The sequence below is a fragment of the Dasypus novemcinctus genome, chromosome 1 (assembly GCF_030445035.2).
Source record: "Dasypus novemcinctus isolate mDasNov1 chromosome 1, mDasNov1.1.hap2, whole genome shotgun sequence".
Taxonomy (NCBI): domain Eukaryota; kingdom Metazoa; phylum Chordata; class Mammalia; order Cingulata; family Dasypodidae; genus Dasypus; species Dasypus novemcinctus.
The window spans coordinates 87139989-87164897 of NC_080673.1; the positions used below are offsets into that span (position 1 = coordinate 87139989).

Below are 24909 nucleotides of genomic sequence, written 5' to 3' on the forward strand. Positions count from 1 at the left end.
TTTTGGAACTTCGTTGTTTCGTCTGTGTATGTAGTAGTCAAAAGGGATGCTGATGCAATGTACTAGAAATCTGTTGGCTTTTATAAAGGGTATTTATTTGGGGTAAAAGCTTACAGTTACAAGGCCCTAAGGAGTTCAACTCAAGGTTAGTTTCTCACCCAACTCTGTTGCCATATGTTGAAGCAAGATAGTGGGAGACATCTGCAAGGGTTCAGCCTTCCTCTTTCCTCTTAAGGCTCCATGGGCCCACCTTCTTCCAATCTCAGCCATAGGCTGGAGGGCTCATTTCTCTTTGAGCCTACTCAGCTGCTCAGGGCTCTGGTCTCTTCAGCTGCAAACTGTCAGGTGAATGGCTCATCTCTTTTCTTGGGCCCTCTACCATCCTTTTTCTTCTTGAATGAGTCTGTTTGCATAGCCTGTCAAGGTGGTGGGGACTCAACCCTGCACACCATAATGACGTGGTTGAATCAAAGCCCTAATCTTAACATAATTAAGTAAATGTAAAACCTTTGAATTTAATTCAATCAACAGGTATCATGGCCAGAGGAACAGACCAGTTTACAAGCCTAATCCATATCTCTTTTTGGAATTCAAAAATAATATCAAACTACCACAGTACATAAGTTTATAATTGGCATACATTCTTGACAAATTGACTCTTTATCAATATACAGTTTCCATTTTTGTCCCTTGTAACAGTTTTTTAGTTATAGTCTGTTTTGTCTTGTATTAGTGTTGCCATACTGCTCTGTTGTGTTTACTTACTTAGAATATTTTTCCCCATTCTTTCACTTGTACCTTACTGTGTCTTTGAATTTAAGGTGAGTCTTTTGTAAAAGGCATGTAGTTGAGTCATGCTGTTTTATCCATTCTGTCAATGTCTGCCTTCTGACTGGAGAGTTTAATCCATTTACATTTAATCTGTCTACTTTTGCTGTTTTTTTTTTTAAGTGTTGCACCTTTCTTGTCCTTAGTTTTCCCACTGCTACTTTTCTATTAAGTTGCTCATTTGTAGTAAACCATTTTGAATCCTTTCTCATTTCCTTATGTGTATATTTCTTACATATTCTCTTTGTAGTTACTGTGGGACTTAAATTTAACACCTAAGTCTATAACACTCTTGTTTGTTTGGTTTTTTTTTGAGGTACCAGGTGCTGTCACTTAAAAAAAAAATTTTTAATTAAAGAAGTTGTAATTTATAGAAAAATCATGTAAAAAAATACAGTATTCCCATATGCTACCCTATTATTAACATTTTGCATTAGTGTGGTACCTTTGTTACAATTGATGAAAAAAATAGTATTAGCTATAATTCATAGTTTACATTAGGTGTATTTTTCCCCCAGTATACCACACTATTACTAACACCTTGCATTAGTGTGGTACATTTCTTATAATTCATGACGAAAGATTTTTATAATTGTACTATTAACTTTGGTCCATCATTTACAATAGGATTCACTCTATTGTGCAGTCTATATTTCATCTTCTAGCATTTATTCTAGTAACACTTGTATTTCCTCTTCTTTTTTTTTTGGAAGTACTGGGGCTGGGAAACCAGCTATCAACCACTGAGCCACATTGGCTCCCCTGAGTTGGTTTTCTTATTTGGGTTTGCTTGTTGCTTGTTTTTTTTTTGTTTTTAGGAGGCACTGGGCACTGAACCTGTGACCTACCATGTAGGAAGCAGGTGCTCAACCATTTGAGCCACATCTACTCTACCCTCGATGTTTTTTTTTTCTTCCCCTCCCCCCCCTCCCCCTTGCTGTTTTTGCTGTCTCTGTCCATTCACTGAGTGATCTTCTGTATCTACTTCTCTTTTTTCTTCTCATCTTTCTCCTCTAGGATTCACTGGGATTCAATCCTGGGGACCTCTGATGTGGAGAGAGGTTCCCTGCCAGTTGCGCCATCTCTGTTCCTGGTCTCTGCTGCGCTTCACTTTGACTGTTAGTCTCTCTTTTGTTGCGTCATCATCTCGCTGCATGACTCACTTGCGTGGGCACTAGGCTTGCTGCGTGGGCACTCAGATTGCTCTGCAGGCACTTGGCTCACCATGTGGGCACTGACTCATCACTCAGGCATTCAGGTGGCCACTCAGTTCACGACGTGGACACCCGCCTCACCGCTTGGGCACTGGCTTGCCATGCGGGCACTGGCTCACCATGCGGGTACTCACATGGGGACTTGGCTTGCCATGCAGGCACTCGCACAGGCACTCAGCCCACCAGGTGGGCACCCACATAGGGCCTCTGCTTGCTGTGCAGGCACTCGGCTCACTGCATGGGCACTCACTTGTCGTGTAGGCATGCTTTCTCTTCTATTTCACCAGGAGGCCCCAGGCATCGAACCCCAGTCCTCCCATATGGTAGGCAGAGGCCTTATCACTTAGCCACATCCACTTCCAATTGTTGTTTTTTTTTAAGATTTATTTTATTCATTTATTCTGCTCCCACCCCCCTCGTTGTTTTGAGGTTGCTGTCTTCTCTCTGTGTCCATTTGCTGTGTGCTTTGCGTTTGTTCACCTTCTCTTTAGGAGGCACCGAGAACTGAACCTGGGGCCTCCCATGTAGGAGAAAGGCTTTCAGTTACTTGAGCCACCTCAGGTCCCTGGTTTGTTGTGTCTCTCATTGTTTTTCTTCTTTGTGTTTCTTTGTTGCATCATTTTGTTGCATCAGCTCGCTACGCCTGCTTGTCGTGTCAGCTTACTATGCCTGCCTGTTGTATCAGCTTGCCTTTTTCAGGAGGCACTGGGAACTGAACCCGGAACCTCCCATGTGGTCGGGAGGAGCCCAATTGCTTGAGCCACATCAGCTTCCTCCCTCTATTGTTTTTACAGTTGGATAGTATTACACTGTGTGGCTGTACCATCATCTATTTAACCAATCTTGTATTATGGGTATTTAGATTGTTTCTAATTTTGTTATTACTGATAATGTGACAATAAATATACTTTAAAAATTTTTTATTGAAGTATATGATCCATACATGAACATAAACAATAAGTTTATAGTAAAAGTTGTGAACTTAAAAAACTAATTTGCATAACATCATACAGGGGTACCATACGTCACCCCACCATCAACACCTTATGTTGTTGTGAAACATTTCTTACAAATTATGAAAGAATATCATTAAAATATTACTGCTAACTATAGTCCATATCTACCATTTGGTGTGATTCCCCCCAACCCACCCTATTACTTTTTTAAATGCATTTTTATTATAGAAGTTATGAACTTACCAAACAATCATGTACTTGTATAGAATTCCCATACAACACCCCTTCACCAACACACCACACCATGGTGGAATATTTATTACAGATTATGAGATAGTATCAGACCATTACTACCAAGCATGGTCCATAGCGTATATTTGGCACACTTATTCCATATTCCCGCATGATCAACACAGTACATATTTGGCATAGATGCAAGAGTATTACAATATTACTGTTAACCACAGTCCATAGGTCACACCAGTTATATTTTTCCCATGCTTCCCACCAGCCTGCAATAGTGATGTATATCTGCTTTAGCTCACAGAAGCGCACTCATATCTGTAACATCAACCATAATTCTCATCCCCCTCTGGGTTCATTGTGTTATTCAGTCCCTAGATTATTCTCTAGCTTTCTTTCAACTGACATTTCTGTCCCTAACAACCTTTTCTATATATTCATTTATATGTATGTGTTTCTGTGTGTACATGGTTTGTTATTTTTTTATTACATATTGGTAGAGATTTATCTTCAGGGTAAATTCCCAGAAGTTGAATTGCTAGCAAATGGATAAATAATGTCTAGTTCTGTTAGATATTTCCACATTCCCTTCCAAAGGGGTTATATCATTTCACATTCCTACCATCAATGCATGAAGAGTGCCTTTTTCTCTACAGCCTTGCCAATAGTGTCACCAAGCATTTGAATTTTTCCAATCTGAAATGTGAGAAGTGGTATTTCAGTGTATTTTTTATTTGTTTTCCTCTTATAAGTGAAATTGAGTATCTTTTCAGGTTTTAAGTGTCATTTGTATATCTTTTCATGAACTGTTCTACCCTTTTGTCCATTTAAAAAAATGAATATTTTATATTTTTACCTCTCATGATTTGTAATAGTTCTTTTTCTAGTTAGAAATATTAGCCCCATATCTAGTATATGTACTACAAGTAGTTTCTTTATGACATCATTCTTTTGTCCTTACTTTTGGTATTTTCCCAATAGCATTTCATTTTTTAGGATGTAATAGTTAATATTATACCTGTATGAATGTGAATGAACAATTCGTTTTATGATATTTTTAGAAAAAAGTTAATATTGAACTTTTATTTTAGTATTTCAGGGGGTTTTTGAAAAAAACATGAATATATTATTGTATCTACTAAAATGTTTCTTTAAAATGTAGTTAAATTTAATAAATGTTTGTTTACTAAAAAATTAAAAGTAATGAAAAATAAATATAGCTAGATAAAATTATATAGTACCATATAAGGATATAAATTTATAATATCTGGATTTGGAATCATAAAATTTAATTTGGAGAAATAATTTTTAAATTTAAGTTTTATTCTTTGTTCCTTTCAGTTTTAGAAATAAGTTTAAAATTTTTTGTGTACTAATATATGTATGGTGTTTAAGATAATTTGATTTTATCCCTTTTAGCTAGGAAACAATTAACTGCAATAGTTTCACAAGCTATACCAAAGTCTCCACATCTGAACCAGGATTCCCCTCAAAAGGTACTTACTTTTTTTCTATCAGTGTATTTTTTTTATTATGATATAGAATGTTCTATAATTTGTATAAGATTATCACAATATAGTGGTTCCCATGCTCTCAGTTCGTGGCCCCAGATGTATCTTGGCAATTTTTTCATAGCATCCCCAGGCCAAAAGCTATACCCAACAGTTACATTTACTAAGCAGTTAGTGGTATTAAACAACTTAATAGGGAAGCGGACTTGGCCCAGTGGTTAGGGCATCTGTCTACCACATGGGAGGTCCATGGTTCAAACCCTGGGCCTCCTTGACCTGTGTGAAGCTGGCCCACACGCAGTGCTGATGTGCACAAGGAAGGCCGTGCCACACAGGGGTGTCCCCACTTAGGGGAGTCCCACGTATAAGGAGTGCACCCCATAAGGAGAGCCGCCCAGCACGAAAGAAAGTTCAGCCTGCCCAGGAATGGTGCCGTACACACAGAGAGCTGCCACAGCAAAATGATGCAACAAAAAGAGACAGAGATTCCCATGCTGCTGACAACAGCAGAAGCGGTCAAAGAACACGCAGCAAATAGATACAGAGAACAGACAACTGGGACGGGGGGGGAAGGGAAAGAAATTAAAAAAAAAAACACTTAAGTCTTTATATGCTAATAACTTAGCAGTCATCTCATTTTTAAATAAACAGTAACCTTATTAATGAAAAATATTTTCCTATTGAGCTTTGCAGAACTTCACAAACCTTGGAATAGACTAGACACTACTATCCCATCCATTTTCCACATTGATTTTTTTTAAGATTTATTTTTATTTATTTCTCTCCCCTTCCCCCCCCCCCCCCGCCCCCCGTTGTCTACTCTGTGTCCCTTCACTGTGTGTTCTGTATCCACTTGCATTCTTGTCAGCAGCCCCGGGAATCTGTGTCTCTTTTAGTTGCGTCATTTTGCTATGTCAGCTCTCTGTGTGCAGCGCCATTCCTGGGCAGGCTGTGCTTTTTTCGCATGGGGCAGCTCTGCTTGCAGGGCCCATTCCTTGCATGTGGGGCTCCCCATGCAGGGGACACCCCTGCGTGGCAGGGCACTCCTTACTTGTGGGTCAGCTCACCACACAGGTCACGAGGCCCTGGGTTTGAACCCTGGATCTTTCATATGGTAGGCGGATGCTCTATCAGTTGAGCCAAACCCGCTTCCCCCACGTTGATTTTTCCATAGTACTTGCTTTTTATTATAGCAGCCTCCACAAAAATCAGCTTCACAAAGGAAGGCTTCATTGAAAGATATGTAGCAAGGTTTGACTTTGAAGCTGAAGTCTCTTGAGTTAGTTCATTCAGTATTTGACAAGTGATAGTTTCTTTCTCTAAAATTTGCAACTTCTCATGGAGGCACTGTGATTTCAGTCTGGTTCCCACGATACCTTGGTATACAGTTTGAGAACCACAGTAGTAATATAAAAAATAACATGCTAATTAGGGTGAATTGAAATTTGGATTAAACCATTGTAATTAATATTTCTCAATAGGGATACTATTGGCATTTATGGAGGGAGAATTCTTTGATCATGTACCACTTCTTTCTGGCAGATGTGTGGAAGAAAGGGAAAGTGAAATATTTATCTCCATTTTGCATCTCACTTAAATTTTCATATTACTGTCTTTTTTTCAATAATCTTGATTTTTTTTATATATACAGAAAAAAAGTTTTAAAAATAAAGCTCTTTGCCTCTTTTTAAAATATTGATTGAGGTGTATAATTTTATATCCTTTCCCTTAACACCTGTATTAGTCAGTCAAAGAGGTGCAAAGTTCCAGAAATCTGTTGGCTTTTGTAATGGGCATTTATTTAGGGTAAAAGCTTACAGTTACAAGGTCCTTGGGAAACGGACTTTGGCCCAGTGGTTAGGGCGTCCGGCTACCACATGGGAGGCCCGCAGTTCAAGCCCCGGGCCTCCTTGACCCGTGTGGAGCTGGCCCATGCGCAGTGCTGATGCGCGCAAGGAGTGCCGTGCTACACAGGGGTGTCCCCCGCGTAGGGTAGCCCCACGCGCAAGGAGTGCACCCATAAGGAGAGCCGCCCAGCGTGAAGGAGAGAGCAGCCTGCCCAGGAATGGCGCCGCCCACACTTCCTGTGCCGCTGATGACAACAGAAGCGGACAAAGAAACAAGATGCAGCAAAAAGACACAGAGAACAGACAACCGGGGGAGGGGAGGGGAATTAAATAAATAAAAATAAATCTTTAAAAAAAATAAAATAAAATGTTTAAAAAAAAAAAAAAGAATCCATCTCAAGGTACCACAAGAGGTATTTTCTCACCAAAGTCTATTGCCATGTGTTGAGCCAAGATGATTGTCGATGTCTGCAGTGTTCAGCCTTCCTCTTCTTCTTAAGGCTCTGGGTGCAGCTTCTTCCAATCTCAGCTGTAGGTTGGAGGGTCATTTATTTCTGGGCCTTCTCAGCTGCTCAGGGCTCTGGTTTCCTGCTGCAGACTCTCAGGTGAGTGGCTCAGCTCTCCCCTGTTCTTTAGCTGTTTGAGTCTTCTCCTTTCTGTCACATGGCAGGACTGAAATGATGACGGTTTCTCCTTTTCCATGTCTATGGAGCTCTCTTTTCTTCCTTTGCCTTCTTCTGTGCATCTTCTCGATTGAAAGTTCATTTACATAGCCCAAAGCAGGGGGGACTCAACCCTGAATTGATTTACATAAGTAAACCTAAAAGTTTTGAATTTAAATCAAAGGGGAACAGACCAGTTTACAAACATAATCTATATGTCTTTTTAGAATTCATAAATAATATTGAACTGCCACAATACCATATTGTATTTTTTCACATCATTAAAAAGTGTTCTTTAACATACTTTTTAAAGATTACTTACAATTCCTTCATATGGATATCCCATGCTTTGGACAAATAGTTCCCTTAATTTTGAACATTTAGGTTGTTTCCAGCATTTTGCTATTATAAATAATACTTCAGTAAATGTTTTTACACTTAAATCATTGCTTACATTTTATTTTTTTACTTTTTTTCCATTAAGATTTTATGTTTTATTTATCCCCCCCCCAGTTGTCTGCTCTCTGTGTCCATTCGCTGTGTGTTCTTCTGTGTCCGTTTTTATTCTTGTCAACAGCACCCAGAATCTGCGTCTCATTTTTGTTGCGTCATCTTGCTGCGTCAGCTATCCTTGTGTGCAGCGCCATTCCTGGGCAGGCTGCTCTTTTTTTGCTCTGGGCATCTCTCCTTACAGGGTGCACTCCTTCCACGTATCATTCCCCTACGCAAGGGACCACCCCTATGTGGCATGATACTCCTTGTGCCCATCAGCGCTGCACATGGGCCAGCTCTACACGGGTCAGGAGGGCCCTGGGTTTGAACCTTGGACTTCCCATGTGGTAGGCGGATGCCCTATCCATTGGGCCAAATCTGTTTCCCCATTGCTTACATTTTAAATTATTTCCTTACATTTGATTCCTAGAATTGGACTTGAGTACTTGAAAGGCTAGGAGCAATTTTCTGAGGTTCTTGGTATATAATCTAAAAAGCTTCATGTTTTACAGTATGAATATTTATTTCACTTTATTCTTACCAGTACTGGTAAAGGCTTTTAAAATTCTTGATAAGTGAAAATAGTGTCTTATTTTAATGTAGTAGTTTTTTTTTTTTTTCAGTATTTTTTTTCTCCCCACCCTGTCTCTGCATGCACTTGCTGTGTCTGTCTGTCTTGTTTCTTTTAGGAGGTTCCAGGAACTGAACCCAGCACTTCCGATGTGGGAGGGAGGCGCCTAATCTCTTGAGCCACCTCTGTTCCTTGTTTTGTTGTGTTTCCCATTATGTTTATCTTCCTGTGCGTCATCATGTTGAGCCAGCTCACCATCCTGCTAGTCCTCTTCAGGAGGCACCAGGAACCTCTGCCCCCACACTGCTGTGTCTCCTCTTACGTCCTCTTTTTCTTTTTGTGTCTCTTGCTGTATTTTCTTGTTACATCAGCTTGCTGTGCCTGCCTGCTGTGTCAGCCTGCTGTCTTTTTCAGGAAGCACTGAGAACTGAGCCAGGGATCTTCATGTTGTAGGCGGGAGCTAAGTCACTTGAGCCACATCCTCTTTTCCATATTAGTTTTTGTTTTGTTATCTCTAGTGATGCTGTTTATATGTTTCTTATATCTAATAGAAATTTGTATTTTTATTTTGTGATTACTATTGCCTTTTGATTTACTTATATTAATTTTATATTCCTCAGGTGCTAAAAGAAAATGAAGTTGAACCAAGTGAGCCACTTGCATCCTTGCAGGTGAGTTATCTTTTAAAATGTATAATATACAGAAATTATATGTATTTATATTTTAAGTTTGTATTATATATTGTCAACTTCAAATGCATTTGTACTTCATTGCTTCCTTGCCCATTTAGATGACCTTTCTATCTTTTGTTTAAATGCCCTGTGTGATCGATATAATTTGGTTAAACAACAAATCCTTTATTATAAAGCTAATTTTGCAAATTAGCAAGATTTACCGAACCGAAGAATTGCCATTGACAATTATATCTTCAGCTCTGTTGCCCAGAACTGCACAAATGAAACAAAAATATCAGTGTCGTGGTAACACACCATTTTCACCCCTTTTAACAATATCAAATATATAAATTCATAAATACATGAATAAACTACACAGTTTAGCATGAAAATAATCACATTCTTATTCTGCTTTTTTCTCTTGAAAAAATAGTCCTTACACTTTTTGTAGGACAGTTATTACAAAGTATAAATCGCAAATAAACATTATCACCGTTTTTTTTTTCTAGAATGAGTTACCATTTAAGTAAATGTCACATAATTTTTAAAGTCTATTGTACTCTCACTGTAATGAGAAGGTCTTATAATCTTTTTTTTTTGTCTTTTTTTTCTTTTTCTTTTTTTTTTTTTTAATATTACCCCCCACCCCCTTCACCTCACTCCTCCCCCCATAACAACACTCTCCTCCATCATCATGAGACATTCATTGCATTTGGTGAATACATCTCTGAGCACCGCTGCACCTCATGGTCAATGGCCCACACCATAGCCCACACTCTCCCACGTTCCACCCAGTGAGCCATGGGAGGACATACAGTGTCCAGTAACTGTCCCTGCAGCATCACCCAGGTCAATTCCAAGTCCTGAAAACGCCTCTACATCTCATCTCTTCCTCCCATTCCCCACGCCCAGCAGCCACCATGGCCACTTTCTCCACACCAATGCCACGTTTTCTTTGATTACTAATCACAATAGTTCATGAATAGATTATCAGTTAAGTCCACTCTACTCTATTCCTCCATCCTGTGGACCTTGAATTGCTTGTGTCCACTCCACATCTATGTCAAGAGAGGGCTTAGATTCCACATGGATGCTGGATGCAATCCTCCTGCTTTCAGTTGTAGGCACTCTTGGCTCTATCTTATAATCTTTTTTTTTTTTTTAAAGATTTATTTATTTATTTAATTTCCCCCCCTCCCCCGATTGTCTGTTCTCAGTGTCTATTTGCTGCGTCTTGTTTCTTTGTCCGCTTCTGTTGTCATCAGCGGCACGGGAAGTGTGGGCGGTGCCATTCCTGGGCAGGCTGCACTTTCTTTCACGCTGGGCGGCTCTCCTCATGGGCGCACTTCTTGCGCGTGGGGCTCCCCTACGCGGGGGACACCCCTGCGTGTCAGGGCACTCCTTGCACGCATCAGCACTGCGCATGGGCCAGCTCCACACAGGTCAAGGAGGCCGGGGTTTGAACCGCGGACTTCCCATGTGGTAGACGGACGCCCTAACCACTGGGCCAAGTCCGTTTCCCCTCTATCTTATAATCTTTTGAAAGAAAAATTATTTAAATCTGACTTTGGCATTAAATTAGTGTATTTGTACTTTTGTAATGTATCTTTCTTACCACAGCTTTTCTGATACAGCCTCTTCATATACATTGGTGATGGAAGGAACTTACAAACTGAAAATTGGTGTGCTGCATCCCTTTCCCATGGTAGTGGTAGCCATCTGGTACTCCCTTTGTGGGTCCCTGGCCTCTTTCTGGCTTGGAAAGACTAACCTAGGAAACTCATCTCTAGCTTACCCCCCTTTCCAGAATCTGCCCTCTAGGCAAAAGCAACTTGGGACAATGAAATCAGTGTAAGAAACAATTGAGTCAGGTGACCTGGTGCAAAGGTTTTGTATGCTTTAAGTTCTGTGATGGAGCACCCCAGAGAATGTCTGTTTCTAGGGAGTAGAGGGTGAATTCAAATTCCTGTGAATAGGAGAACTCCTTAGGCCACTAGCAAGTGCAAGCTCAGAACTTGACTCAGGCCCAGAAAACCTGGGAAGACTCTGTACTTAGCATTTGTCTTGGGCTGACGTTCACAGGAGGGGTGAATTCTGAAGGAAAGCACAAACCAATGCAAAGCCAATTTATAAAGGCTGTGAAAGGCGTTTTTGCATTGGTTTGTTTGGTTTGTTAGGTCCTGGCACTCAAGATCACTGTCAGATCACTAGTTGAAAAAAAAAAGTCAGGAAAGAGATACCTCAGGGACTAAACCCAGAGTGTTTCTTTTTCCTTTTTTTTCATTGTTTAGAGAATACTAGTTTCTGTAATCAAGCCCATGTGGATAAGACTTTACATATTTAATACAGTGTGTTACCCTGGTACAAATGGAAAAGAAAATTAATTATGTTTCTAGACCAATATGGCCATTAATTTCTGTACAATGCCATCTCAATGTAGTACAACTGGGATATTTTTTCCAAAGTTGACAGCATAGCTGAAGTTTCTAAAAATCCAAATTGTATGTATATATGTGTGTATATATATTTATATAAAAAGACCAATAGCAGTATGTTATGCATCAACAGCAGCAACAGGTTTTCCATGTTCTATAGTCATCTGAACAAAATTATAGAGACATCCAGTATACTCCATTAGAAAAGAAAAAGAAAAAAATGTTAAAAAACAAAAGCCCCAGAAAATAGCAAGTTCTGTTACTGTTATGGTACCTGGTACCATTTTTTATTAGCTTCTCAATCATCATCTGGAAAGAAAACATTTTAGAATAACATGATTAAAAACAGGTATGAGGAGGTGGGTGTGGCTCAAGCAGTTGAGCGCCTGCCTCCCACACGGGAGATCCTGGGTTTGTTTTCTACTGCCTTCTAAAAAAGACAGAGAATGAGCAGGCAGCAAACAGACAATGAGCAAACACAACAAGTAAATGACGATAACACAATGAGCAATCAAACCAAAATGAACAGGGAGCAGTTGTTGCTCAACCATTTGGGTGCGTGCATCTCATGGGAGGTCCTGGGTTCGATTCTAGTGTCTCCTAAAGAAAAAAAAAAACACAAACACAACAAGCAGACAAAGAGCAAAAAAAAAGAGTCAGCAAACAAGCAAAAAACCAACAACAAGGAGACAATTTACACAAAAAACAAGCAAAGGGATGAGGTTGCCATCTGGGGGAGAACAGGTGTGATATAGCATGGTCACTACTATGTATCATAAAGCATGTACAAGATATTTTACATTCACAGAGATATGATACAGTAATGTCCTCCATCTATAATGCTGGAGGATACAATTAAAAAGGCATTATTTGAGCCTTTATTCTACTTTTCCAGCAGAGGGCCCAAAGGATGGTGTGAAACAACTCTGGAAAAGAAATGCAGCTTCTTAGATAACATTCTCTTTAACTAATTTTTTTAAAAAGATTTATGTATTTATTTATTTATTTCTCTCCCCTCCCCCTTCCTTCCCCCCACCGGTTGTCTGTTCTCTGTGTCTGTTTGCTGCGTCTTCTTTGTCCGCTTCTGTTGTTGTCAGCGGCACGGGAATCTGTGCTTTCTTTTTGTTGTATCATCTTGTTGTGTCAACTCTCTGTGTGTGCGGTGCCATTCCTGGGCAAGCTGCACTTTTGCGCTGGGCGGCTTTCCTTACGGGGCGCAATTCTTGCGCATGGGGCTCCCCTACGCGGGGGACACTCCTGCGTGGCACTGTACTCCTTGCACGCATCAGCACTGCACCTGGGCCAGCTCCACACGGGTCAAGGAGGCCCGGGGTTTGAACCGCGGACCTCCCATGTGGTAGACGGATGCCCTAACCACTGGGCCAAGTCCGCCGCCCTCTCTTTAATTAATTAATGGCACAGTCTAAAGACATTGCTTTTCATGAACATAAGCTAAAAACAAAACAACAAAACTAAAACCCAGGGTTAACATTTTAAAATATTAAAATGTACATTGCAATAAAAGATTACATGACAAAGAAACAGGAAATCCTGGCCCATCCAAAGGAACAAGGTAAAACACGAAAACACCAACAAAGAAGACTGACTATGGATATACCAAAGACTTTAAAAAAAAAATCTTCAGTTTGCTCAAGGAAATGAAGGAAAATACAGAAAAAGAACTAAAGTCTCTCATGAAAACATAAATAAGCAATATGAAAATTTCAATAACAAGATAGAAAGTTTAAAAAACAACCAAACAGGACTACTGGAATTGAAGACCATAGTAACTAAAATGGAAAAGGGGAGAGAGCTGTTCAAAGCAGACTGGAGCTGGCAAAAGAAAGAATAAATGAATTAGAAGACAGTACAAGTGAAATGAGTTAGGATGAGGAGCAGAAAGAAAAATCAATTAGAAAAAGTAAAGGTAGACTAAGAGATCTCTGAGACACCATGAAGTGTACCAATATGTGCATTATGGGAGTTGCAGAGGGAAAAGAATAAGAGAAAGGAGCAGAAGAACTATTCAAAGAACTAAAGGCAGAGAACTTTACCAATTTAGTAAAAGATGTGAATATGTACATCTAAGATGCCCAATGAACAACAAACAGGATTAGCTTAAAGAGAAATATACCTATTATGGTATTTGAAACTGCATGTGTCCCAGAAAATTATGTTCTTTAATTTAATTCACTATTACTCTTGTGAATGTGACCTGTTAGTTGGACCTTTTAAAGAGGTTCCTTTATTGAAGGTGTGTGTGGCCTACCCCAATCAGGATGGGTCTTTTCTTATTACTGGAGCCCTTTATAAGTGAAATGAATTCAGATGTGAAAGAGAGAAAGCCACAGAGGGAGTAGCCAGAAGCTGAAACTCAACAGAGCCAGCATGAGAAGGGAGAGACTTGGAGATGCCACCATGTACTTTGCCATGTGACAGAGGAGCTAAGCAACACTGGCATTCAGCCCCAGAATGCACCAGTTTTTGGGTGGAAAACATCACCTTGATGATGCCTTGATTTGGACACTTTTCCTGGCCTGAAAGTCAAGTGAATAAATCCCATTGTTTAAGCTGAACCATTCCCTGGTACTTGCTTAAGCTGCCCAGGAAACTAAAACACCTTTATAAGTAGGATTTTTTGATGAGAATACTTCAGTTATGGTGTTACTCACCTCAATCAGAATGGGTCTTAATGTTATTACTAGAGTCTTTTATACGCAGAAAGCCACAGGAAGCAAGAAACTGAATCAGAAACCAGAAGAGAAGGAAGATACCAGGAGATCCCACCATGTGCCTTGTCATGTAACAGAGGAACCAAGGATCACCAACAGCCATCTCCCGAACATCACCATCTTCAAGAAGAAAGTATCACTTTGATGATGCCATGTTTTAGATATTTTCCTGACCTCAGAACCATGAGTGAATAAATTCCCATTATTTAAGCTAAGCCATTTCATGATATTTGCTTGAGAAGCCTAGAAACAAAAACACCCAGACACATGGTGGTCAAATTGTCAAGTGCAAAAGACAAGAAGAGAGTTCTGTAAGAGAATAGTAACATGGTGTGTACAACAGAGTCTCAATTAGATTAAATGCTGATTTCTCATCAGAAACCACAGAGGCAGTCTGTGGTTTGAAACGCTTAAAAGTGTTAAAAAAAAAAATTGCTGGGAAGCGGATGTGGCTCAAGCAATTGGGCTCCAGTCTACCATGTAGGAGGTCCAGGGTTTGATTCCCAGGGCCTCCTGGTAAAGGCAAGCTGGCCCGTGTGGTGAGCTGTCCCATGTAGAGTGCTGGCCCACTTGGAGTGCTGGCCTGCACAGGAGTGCTGGCCCATACAGAGAGCTGGTGCAGCAAGATAACGCACAGAGAAGAGACAATAAGAGACACAGCAGATCAGGGAGCTGAGGTGGTGCAAGAGAATGATCACCTGTCTCCCACTCCAGAAGGTCCCATGATCAGTTCCCAGAGCCACCTAATGAAAATACAAACAGACACAGAAGAACACAGAGAACAGACAGTGGGGGGGGGGGGGGGGGAGAAATTAATCTTTTTTTTTTTTTAAAGAAAAAAATAAAACAATTGCTAACCAAGAATTTGACATGTGGCGGAACTTTCTTTCAAAAATGAGAGTTAAACAAAAGCTGAGAGAGTTTTAGCACTAGACCTGCCCCATAAGTAATGCTAAAGACAGTTCTTCAGACTGAAAGGGAAGGACTCTAGACAGTAGATCAAAGCAGCATAAAGAAATAAAGGCTTCCAGTAAAAGTTAACCACTTGAATAATTATAAATGCAAGTAATATTGTGTTTTGCTTTTTTATGTATGTAACTCTAATCTTTTTACAGGTGCTAAAATGCAAATGCATAAAATGCAAATGCATGAAATGATAAATCTGTGGTTTTGTACGTATCATGTGCAAAGACATAATTTGTAACAAGTACAAAAAATGGGATGGAGGATTACAGAAACAGTGTATGCTTATGCTATTCAAGTATAGTTGGGGTCAAAACACAAATGACTTATATTTTTAGGGTATTCAAATTTAACCCCATGGTAATCACAAGAAAATATATGAAAAATATTTCCAGATAATAATGAGAAATGACTCAATGTGGTACAATAGAAAAATATCAAATAAATACAAAAGTGTTAATTAATGGAAGAATTGAGGGTAAAAAATATTTAAGACTTAAAATGAAAAAAGTAGCAAAATATCAGAAATTATTTTTATTTTATTTATTTGTTTTTAGGAGGTACTGGGGATTGAACCCAGGACCTGATATATGGGAAGCAGGCATTCATTCACCGAGCTGCAGCCAGTCCACGAAGAGAGTTGTTTTTTGTTTGTTTTGTTTTGTTTTTAGTAGGTACTGGGGATCAAACCCAGAACCTTGTACAAGGGAATTAGGCACTAAACCACTTGAGATATACTGCTCCACAATATTAATTTAAATGTAAACTAAGCCCAAAGTGAGCATAAGGAAGGAAATACAACAGATTAGAGTGGTGATGAATGAAATGGAGAATACAAAACAATAGAATCAACAAAACCAAAAGTTGGTTCTTTGAAAAGATCAAGAAAATTGGCAAAACTTTAACTAGACTGACAAAAGAAAAAAGAGAGGGCATAAATAATGAAAATCAGAAATGAAAAGGAGGACATTACTACTGACCACAGAAATAAAAAAGGATTATAAGAGGACACTTTGGAAATGTTCACCAATAAAAAAGAATTATAAGAGGATACTTTGGAAAATGTTCGCCAAATTAGGTATTTGAGATGAAATGGACAACTTCCTAGAAACACACAAACTACGTACACTGAGTCAAGAAGAAATAGCAGATGTCAGCAACCCAATATCTAGTAAAGAGATTTTAACAGTAATCAAAAATCTCCCAAAAAGGAAAAATTCAGGAGCAGATTGCTTCACAAATGAATTTTATCAAACATTCAAAGAAGAATTAATACCAGTACTGCGAAAACTCTTCTGAAAAATTTAAGAGGAGGTAATACTCCCAGATTCATTCTATGAAGCCACTATCACCCTGATATTAAAGCCAAATAAAGATACCATAAGAAAAGAAAATTATAGACCAATATCCCTTATAATTATAGATGCAAAATCTTCAACAAAATCTAGCAAACTTATTCTGATGGCACGTTTAATGAATTACACATCATGACCTAGTGGGATTTATCCCAGGTATGCAGGAGTGTTTCAATATAATAAAATCAATTAATGTAAGTAGAACACATTTACAGAATGACAGAAAACATCACGATCATCTCCTTGTTGCAGAAAAGGCATTTGACAAAATCCAGCAACACTTCTTGAGCAAAGCACGTAGAACACTAGGAATAGATGGGAACTTCCTCAATATGAAAAAGGGCATATGTGGAAAACCCACAGCTAATATCATACTTAACAGTGAAAGAATGAAAACTTTCCTTTCAAGATCAGGAACAAGACAAGAATGCCCACTGTAGCCACTTGTTCAACATTCTAGTGAAGTTCTCGCCAGAGCAATTAGGCAAGAGAAAAATTAAAAGGCACGAAGATTGGAAAGGAAGATGAAAACTTTCCCTATTTGCTGATGACATGATCTTAATTCTGAAAATCCACAACAGTGCTATAAGAGCTAATAAATGAATCAGCAAGGTGGTGGAGTACAAGTAGAATGAGCACAAATTAGTTGTGTTTCTATACTGTAGTAGTGAGCAATCCGAAGAGGAAATCAAGGGGAAAAAACCCATTTACAATAGCAACTAAAAGAATCAAATATCTAGGATTAAATATAGCCAAGGATGTAAAGGACTTGTACACAGAAAAGTACAATACATTGCAAAAGAAATGAAAGAAGAACTAAGGAAATGGAAGGGCATTCCATGTTCATGGACTGGAATACTGAATATTGTTAGGATAGCAATTCTATCCAAAGCTATTTATAGATTCCCAAATGGCCATAGCAATCTAAAGAAGAATAAAGTTACATGACTCATAGTTCCTGATCTTAGAACTTATTAAAAAGCTGCAGTACTCAAAACAGCAAAGTATTGGTGTTTTGGATAGATATGTAGACTAATGAAATTTAATTGAGAGTTCGGATATAAACCCTCATATTGATGGCCAATTGATTTTTTACAGAATTGCAAAGTCCACTCAATTAGAAAAGAATAGTCTCTACAAAAAAATGATTTTGGGAAAACTGAATGTCCTTATGCAAAAAAATGGAGGTGGTCCTCTACCTCATGGCATGTACAAAAATAATCTCAAAATGGACCACAGACCTTCATATAGGAATCAGAATTATAAAACTCTCAGGGAAGCAGCTTCAGGACTGCGTGTTAGGCAGTGGTTCCTTAGACTTTTCACCCACAGCATAAGTACCAAAAGAAGAAAAAGATAAATGGGGCCTCATCAAAATGAACAGTGTCTGAGCCTCAAAGGTATTTATCATGGAAGTAAAATAACAACCCACACAATGGGAGAAAATATTTGAAAACCACTTATCAGATAAAGGTTTAATATCCAGAATTTATAAATAAATCTTACAATTCAACAAAAAAAAAACTCAATTAAAAAATGTACAAAAGCCTTGAATAGACATTTCTTCAAAGAAGATATATATGTGGCCAACAAGTACATGAAAAGATGTTCCTCGTCATTAGCTATTATGTAAATGTGAGTCAAAACCACAATGAAATTCTATTTCACATCACTAGAATGGCTCCTATTAAATATATGTGTATATATTACAAGTGCTGGAGATGATGGCAAGATATAGGAAATTAAAAATTTTTTAATTTGTTAGAGTATATCATTCACACATAAACATATGTAAACAATAAGTGTACAGTAATAGTTGTGAGCTTACAAAACTAACACATATAACATCATACAGGACTCTTGCACCTCACTCTACCACTAATACCTTACATTGTTGTTAAACCTTTTTAATTAATGATTAACATTGTCAAAATATTGCTACTGACCAAAGTATTTTCCCCCAATGTTCCATTATTATTATCTTTATATCATTTATATATGAACATACATAAACAATAAGTGTATAGTAAAAGTTGTGAACTTACAAAGCAACCATGCATAACATCATACAGGGGTCCCATACATCAACACTCCACCACCACCTTGCATTGTCGTGAGATGCTTGTTACAAATTAAGAAAGAATATTGTCAAAATTTTACTACTATTTATGGTCCTTATCTTATATTTGGTGTATTTTCCCCCCAACCCACCCTATTATTATTTTTAAATATGTTTTTTATGTGAGAAGTTGTAAACTTATAAAACAATCATGCACATGTGCAGAATTCCCAAACAACACCCCTCTATCAACACACCACACTGTGGTAGATCATTTGTTACAGATAATATAATATCATCTGATTGTTGCCACATGCATAGTGTACATTTGGCACACATTTTCCATACTGCACCATTATCAACACAGTACCTCTTTGGCACAGATGCAAGAATATTGTATTATTACTGCTAACCACAGTCCATAGATCACTCCAGTTGTATCTTTTCCATGCTTCTGCACATTCCCACCACTCTGCAATAGTGATGTACATTTGCTCTAGCTAACAAAGGACACTTTTGCATGTGTACCATCAACCACAATTCTCATCTACCTCTTGGTTTACTGTGCTATTCTGTTGCTAGAATATTTTCTAGCATTCTGTTAATTGGCATTTACATACCTAAACTACCATTTTCAGCCACATGCCCATTTATAAACTGTTATTATGTGTTCCTGTCTACTCTATACATTTCCACACTTTTACAGTAAAACTAATTAAAACTGCTACATACATTAAACAGCAGTAGTCCATCTCAGTCCTCCTCTTATCTCCTGTAAGAATCCACCACCTACTACCAGCTCATGAAGATATTTTCCTACAATGTCTACTAGAAGCTTTATGGTTCTTGCTTTTATTTTTAGGTTTTTGATTCATTTTGAGTTAACTTTTGGATAAGGTATGAGACAGGGGTCCTCTTTCCTTCTTTTGGCTATGGATATCCAGTTCTTGCAGCACCATTTTTTGAATGGACTCTTCTGCCCAAGTTGTGTTGTGGATTTAAAAGGCTAGTCAAAAATCACTTGACCATACATGTGAGGGTCTGTTTCTGAACCATCAGTTTGTTTCCATTGATCTGTGTGCCTATCTTTATGCCAGTACCGTGCTGTTTTTACCACTACAGCTAGGTAATAAAATTTAAAGTCTAGATAGGAGAGTGCACTTTTCCTTTTTAAGATGTTTCTGGCTATTCAGGACCTCTTAACCGTCCAAATAAATTTGATAATCATATGTTCAATTTTTTTAAAATGCTGGGGGACTTTTTATTGGGGTTGCCTTGAATCTGTATATCAATTTGAATAGAATTGACATCTTAATGGTATTTAGTCTTCTAATCCATGAGCATGGAATGTTATTCCAGTTATTCAGGCCTTTTTTGATTTCTTTTAAAATTGAGTTGCAGTTTTCTGAATATAAGTGCTTTACATCGTTGGTTAAGCTTATTCCTTACATTTTGTGTCCTATCTGTCATATTTTATTTTCACCACTCTTTTGACACTTTTAATTACTCTTATTGATATAATCTTCATTTCTAGACTCTCTTATAGGCCTCTCTCTCCTTTCTTTTCTTTTCAGGCATTATCATACCCTGTAGAATTTCCTGAAAATCTGTTCTCTTGGTTAGAAATTCTCTCAGTTTTGTTTATCTGTGAATATTCTAAGCTTGTCCTCATTTTTCAAAGACGTTCTTGCTGGATATAAGATACTTGGCTGGAACTTTTTCTCTTGTAGTGTATTAAATATATTACACCAATGTCTTCTTGCATTCATGGTTTCTGGTGAGAAATCAGCATTTAATCCTATTGGGTTTCCCTTGTATGTTACACATTGCTTTTCCATTGCTGTTCTCATAATATATTCTTTGTCTGTGGCACTTGACGTCCTGAGTAGTATGTGTTTCAGAGTTGGTCTATTCGGATTTTTTCAGATGGGAGTACATTGTGCTTCTTGGACATGGATACCTATGCCCTTCAATAGGGTTGGGAAATTTTCTACCATTATTTCTTCAAGTATTCCTTCTGCCCCTTTTCCCTTTTCTTCTCCTCCTGGGACACCCATAACATGTATGTTTGCAACTCTTTTGCTGTCATTTAGTTCCCTGAGACCTTGTTCAATTTTTTCCATTCTTTTCTTCATCTGTTCTTTTGTATGTTCACTTTCAGAGCCATTTCTTCAAGCTCACCAATCCTTTCTTCTGCCTCCTCAAATATGCTATTATATGATTGCAGTGTTTTTTTTTTTTATAACTTTAAAAAATTTTGTTTATTTCTTTATTCCCCTCCCCCCTTCCTTGTTCCTTTCTTTGCTGTCTCTTCTCTGTGTTCATTTGCTGTGCCTTTTTTTTTTTCCTTCTGTATCTGCTTGTTTCCCTTTTGTTGCATCATCTTGCTATGCTAGCTGTCTGCGGTGCACGGGCCAGCTTTGCCTTCACAAGGAGGCCCTGAGATGCGAACCAAGGGCCTCCCATATGGTAGACAGGAGCCCAACTGATTGAGCCACAGCCGCTTCCCTCCAATGTGTTTATAATTTCTTTTATTGTGCCTTTCATTCCCATAAGACCTGCTATTTTTCTATGTATGCTTTCAAATTCTTCTTTGTGCTCATCCAGGGTCTTCTTAATATCCTTAATCTCTTTAGCCATCTCATTGAATTTATTAAGGAGATTTGTTTGAACATCTATGATTAGTTGTCTCAACTCCTTTATGTCATCTGGAGGCTTATCTTGTTCCTTTAACTGGGCCATATCTTCCTTTTTCTTGGTGTGCATTGTAATTTGTTGTTGGTGTCTTGGCACCTGGCTTACTATAGTATTCTGTGTGCAGATTTTCTCTTTAGTTTAGAGCTTCCTGCCCTTTCTCCTTTGCTAGTTGTGCAGTAGGGACCAAGGATATAGTTGTTGCTATAAGCTGTGGAGACTTCAGCTGCCTTCATTGCCCCAGGGACCCGTGAAGCTTCTCCCAACTTTCTCCTTTGCTAGGGGTAGGGACAGTCACAGCTATGTGGAATAATCCACATGCAGGCCTACACTCTAGTTGCCCAAACAGACTGATGAAACTTCATGTCCTTTTCTCCCCTGCCTGGGGCAGGGATAGAGCTGTCGGTGTTAGCAGCATTCTAAGATATGAGTCCAAGATGTCCAGGGTTGCCCTGATAGACTTCCAGTTATTCAGTCTGTGCTAGCCAAATGCATCTGCAGTTACCTGGATAGGCTGGTGTAGGGCCTGCCAGCCTCCTACTTTGCATAAGTGGGGCTGATGCCTAGGCTGGGGCTGTAGGCTGATCTGGGTGAAAGAAAACAGTTCCTACCGTCACTGTGATTTTCAGTCAGCTTGGCTTCCCCTTGTGCTGGGGGCAGAGTCAAAATGGCAGCTACCAGCATCTTTCTGACCTGGATAAGAACTTTAGCTGTTCTTGGGGTTATACTCTAGCCAGCTGAATCCATCAACCAGTAACTGAAATTGGTGGCCAACCGTCTCTTCCTCCCCTGTTTTTGGGAAATGGAGCTTCAAATTCCAGCCACAGAATAGCTCCTGGGGCAGCTTGTGCTGCCAAAGCAGGATGATCACCTGCCTATGCAGCTTGGCCAGTAATTTCCTGATGAGGCTGGTGCAGGTCCCCGCAGCTTCCTCCCTGCTGGAGGTGGGGTTGGGGCCTTGGCTAGAGCTGCAATCTGACCTGGATGGAAAGAAGCTGGTCCCCACCAGCACTGTGATTTTCAGTCTGCCCTGCTTCCCCTCATGCCAGGTGTGGAGTAAAGATGGTGCTATCAGCCTCTTTCTGACTTGGACAGGTTCAAACTTTAGATCTTCTCAGGATTATATTTTAGTCCACTGAATTTACTTATCAGTAACTGAAGTTGGTGCCCAACTGACTCTTCCTTTCCCATTTTTTCGGAAGTGGAGCTTTCAATTCCAGCTGCAGAACAGCTCCTGATTTGGCTTGTGCCTCCTTTAAGGATGTTGCAGGATGTGCTTCTGGCCTCCTGGAGCCCCCAAACAGGTGCTTTAGCTAGCTCCAGAGAGCACTGGGTGTTTGCTAACTGTCCTGTAGCAGGAGCTGACTCTAGGAGCTCCTTACTCTGCTGCCATCTTGCTGGTTGTCCCATTCATTCTTTTTTTTTTTTCATCCCCCCCCCTTTGTGGCTTTTTGCATGCTGTCTGCCCTCTGTGTCCTTCCCTATGCGTTCTTCTGTGTCTGTATTTATTTTATTTCCCCTCCCCCCTTGTGGCTTGCTTACTGTCTGCTCTCTGTGTCCATTCACTACGTGTTCTTCTGTGTTTTTGCTCGTCTCCCTTTTTTGTTGTTGTTGTTTGGTCACCTTACTGAGTCGGCTCTCCATGGCACCTGTGGGTGGGGCGGCGCTCTGCAGTGTGCGGACGAGCCTGCCTTCACAAGGAGGCCCTGGGACGCAAACTCAGGGCCTCCCGTATGGTAAACAGGAGCCAAACTGATTAAGCCACAGCTGCTTCCCACATTCATTCATTTTTTGGTAAATGTACACTGTTGCAGTCACTGTGGAAAACAGTTTGGCAATTCCTCAGAAAGCTAAGAATTACCCCATGACCTGGCATTCCTCATATTTCCTAAATGTATAGAAAAAATAGCTTCTGTAGTTGGATTCATTTTTTAAACCTATTCAATTCATTTAAAAATCATTATTATTTTGTACAGCTACTTGATAAAGTAAAAATGACTAGTTGCAATTGTCTGTATCTATGAACACAGAAAGGCAATTCATTCCTTAAATAGACTGTTACTCAAGTTACAGTTTTTCCTCCTTCAAGTTCATAATGATTTTAAAATTAATGTCCTGCATTTATGTAAGTATTAGGTTTGATGGGTGTCTAATTATGTACCCATCAAATTTATCTAGTGTTTAGAAGATTCAATTAATTTTAGAATCAGAATTTTCTAATGTGCTGAGTTTAAAAATTACCTGAGTACTTTATCTGCTAGAACACTCCTTTACCATCTATAGCTTGTTATATGTAGGTATAAAAAGAAGCAAGATGGCCTTAAATATTCTTTCAAAGGGCAAACTTAGCTTTAGATTTTGGTAGTATTTGCCCATGAAACTCAACAATCCTTCCCCAAAAATATCTTACCTAACATACTTTTTGATATTTTATTTTAGTTCTTTTCCTTGGGAATTGAAGAGAATGCTTTTCTAGCTGTTACTCCTAAGCAAATAGAGAGAAACACATGCATCCCTAAGGTAAAATTTCTGAAGAGCCTTATTTTTCTAAACTACTGTGTTTTCCTGTCATTTTCTCCACAAGTGTAAGAGTTTTCCTAGGCACAAGGTTAGCAAACATAATGAATTAGCCTGATTTTAAGAACAAGAGAAACTTTTTAATGACTCTTACCCCATTTATTTGTCTTGAGCCGTCCCTCTACTAGTAATGAGCTAATATTGCAGTATATGCAGTACCCATACTTAAGATACACAAGGGTGGACACAAAGCCATGTAAAGTGCAACTGATGAATGTTTCATGAGGAAAAAAAATGAATATCTTCATAGTCTTTAAATTATTTAGTCTATACACTTCTACTTCTGACCAAATATATAACCTCAAGCTCTAAGTAGTACTGCCTATTTCACATCAAAAAGTGATAGAGACAACACCCATATAGATGGTGATTGGTTTTTTACAATTATGATTCTATTTTTAAAGTCCATCACATCTCTGGAAGAGGTCTATGTGGCAGCATAGAACACAAGGGAGCTATTTGCTGGTGGGAAATATGTATTCCCTGTCAAGCAGAAATATAGTCTTTAACAGTTGAGAAATTTAAGAAATTTCTTATTGAAATGTGCGTGTTTTTAAATCCAGAAGAATATTTTCAACAAAAGTCTTATATAAGTGGCAGTTTGGGTTCCATTTTTTATTTTAAATGTGTGATCTAGAATCACGAATGTGTTATTTAGAATATGCATAAGAGTATGTTCAGATTATATATTATTATAATTTCATTAATTCATCAGTTGGAAATAAATCCTTTATGTATCGTCTTTGGCTGTATTAGCAATCTTATTTTTCCACATTCTGGGTCTCCTTTGTCACCTAGTGTGAAATAAAAATCCTAGAACCCTCAAGGGGGCAGCAGAGAAAGTCATTCAAACCTGAAAGTAAACCACATCTCTGAGGGGAATGAAAGAACCTCTCAGAGTTACATGTCTGCATTGCAATCATACTCTTACAGCCTTTGTTCTCAAAGCAATAGGATATTAGATCTTCTCCTGTGAAATAGGGAGTCCACCATCCACCTTGTGTGAAGCCTGATTAAGACCCTTAGGGTAAGGAAAACACTCCCTGCATTGTGTCCCTTTTTTCCTTTCCGATAATCTTATATTTATCAGTTGCTT

At 38.9% G+C, this 24909-nt stretch overlaps 1 protein-coding gene across 1 annotated transcript in view; it reads left to right on the forward strand.

Annotated features, from left to right (window-relative positions):
* Positions 1-24909, forward strand: part of ZGRF1 (zinc finger GRF-type containing 1) — a 149353-nt gene that overhangs the window by 47251 nt on the left and 77193 nt on the right. Inside the window, 3 exon segments of the mRNA XM_058293946.2 lie at positions 4661-4737; positions 8945-8995; positions 23676-23756. Coding sequence (XP_058149929.1) covers positions 4661-4737; positions 8945-8995; positions 23676-23756 — 209 coding nt within the window.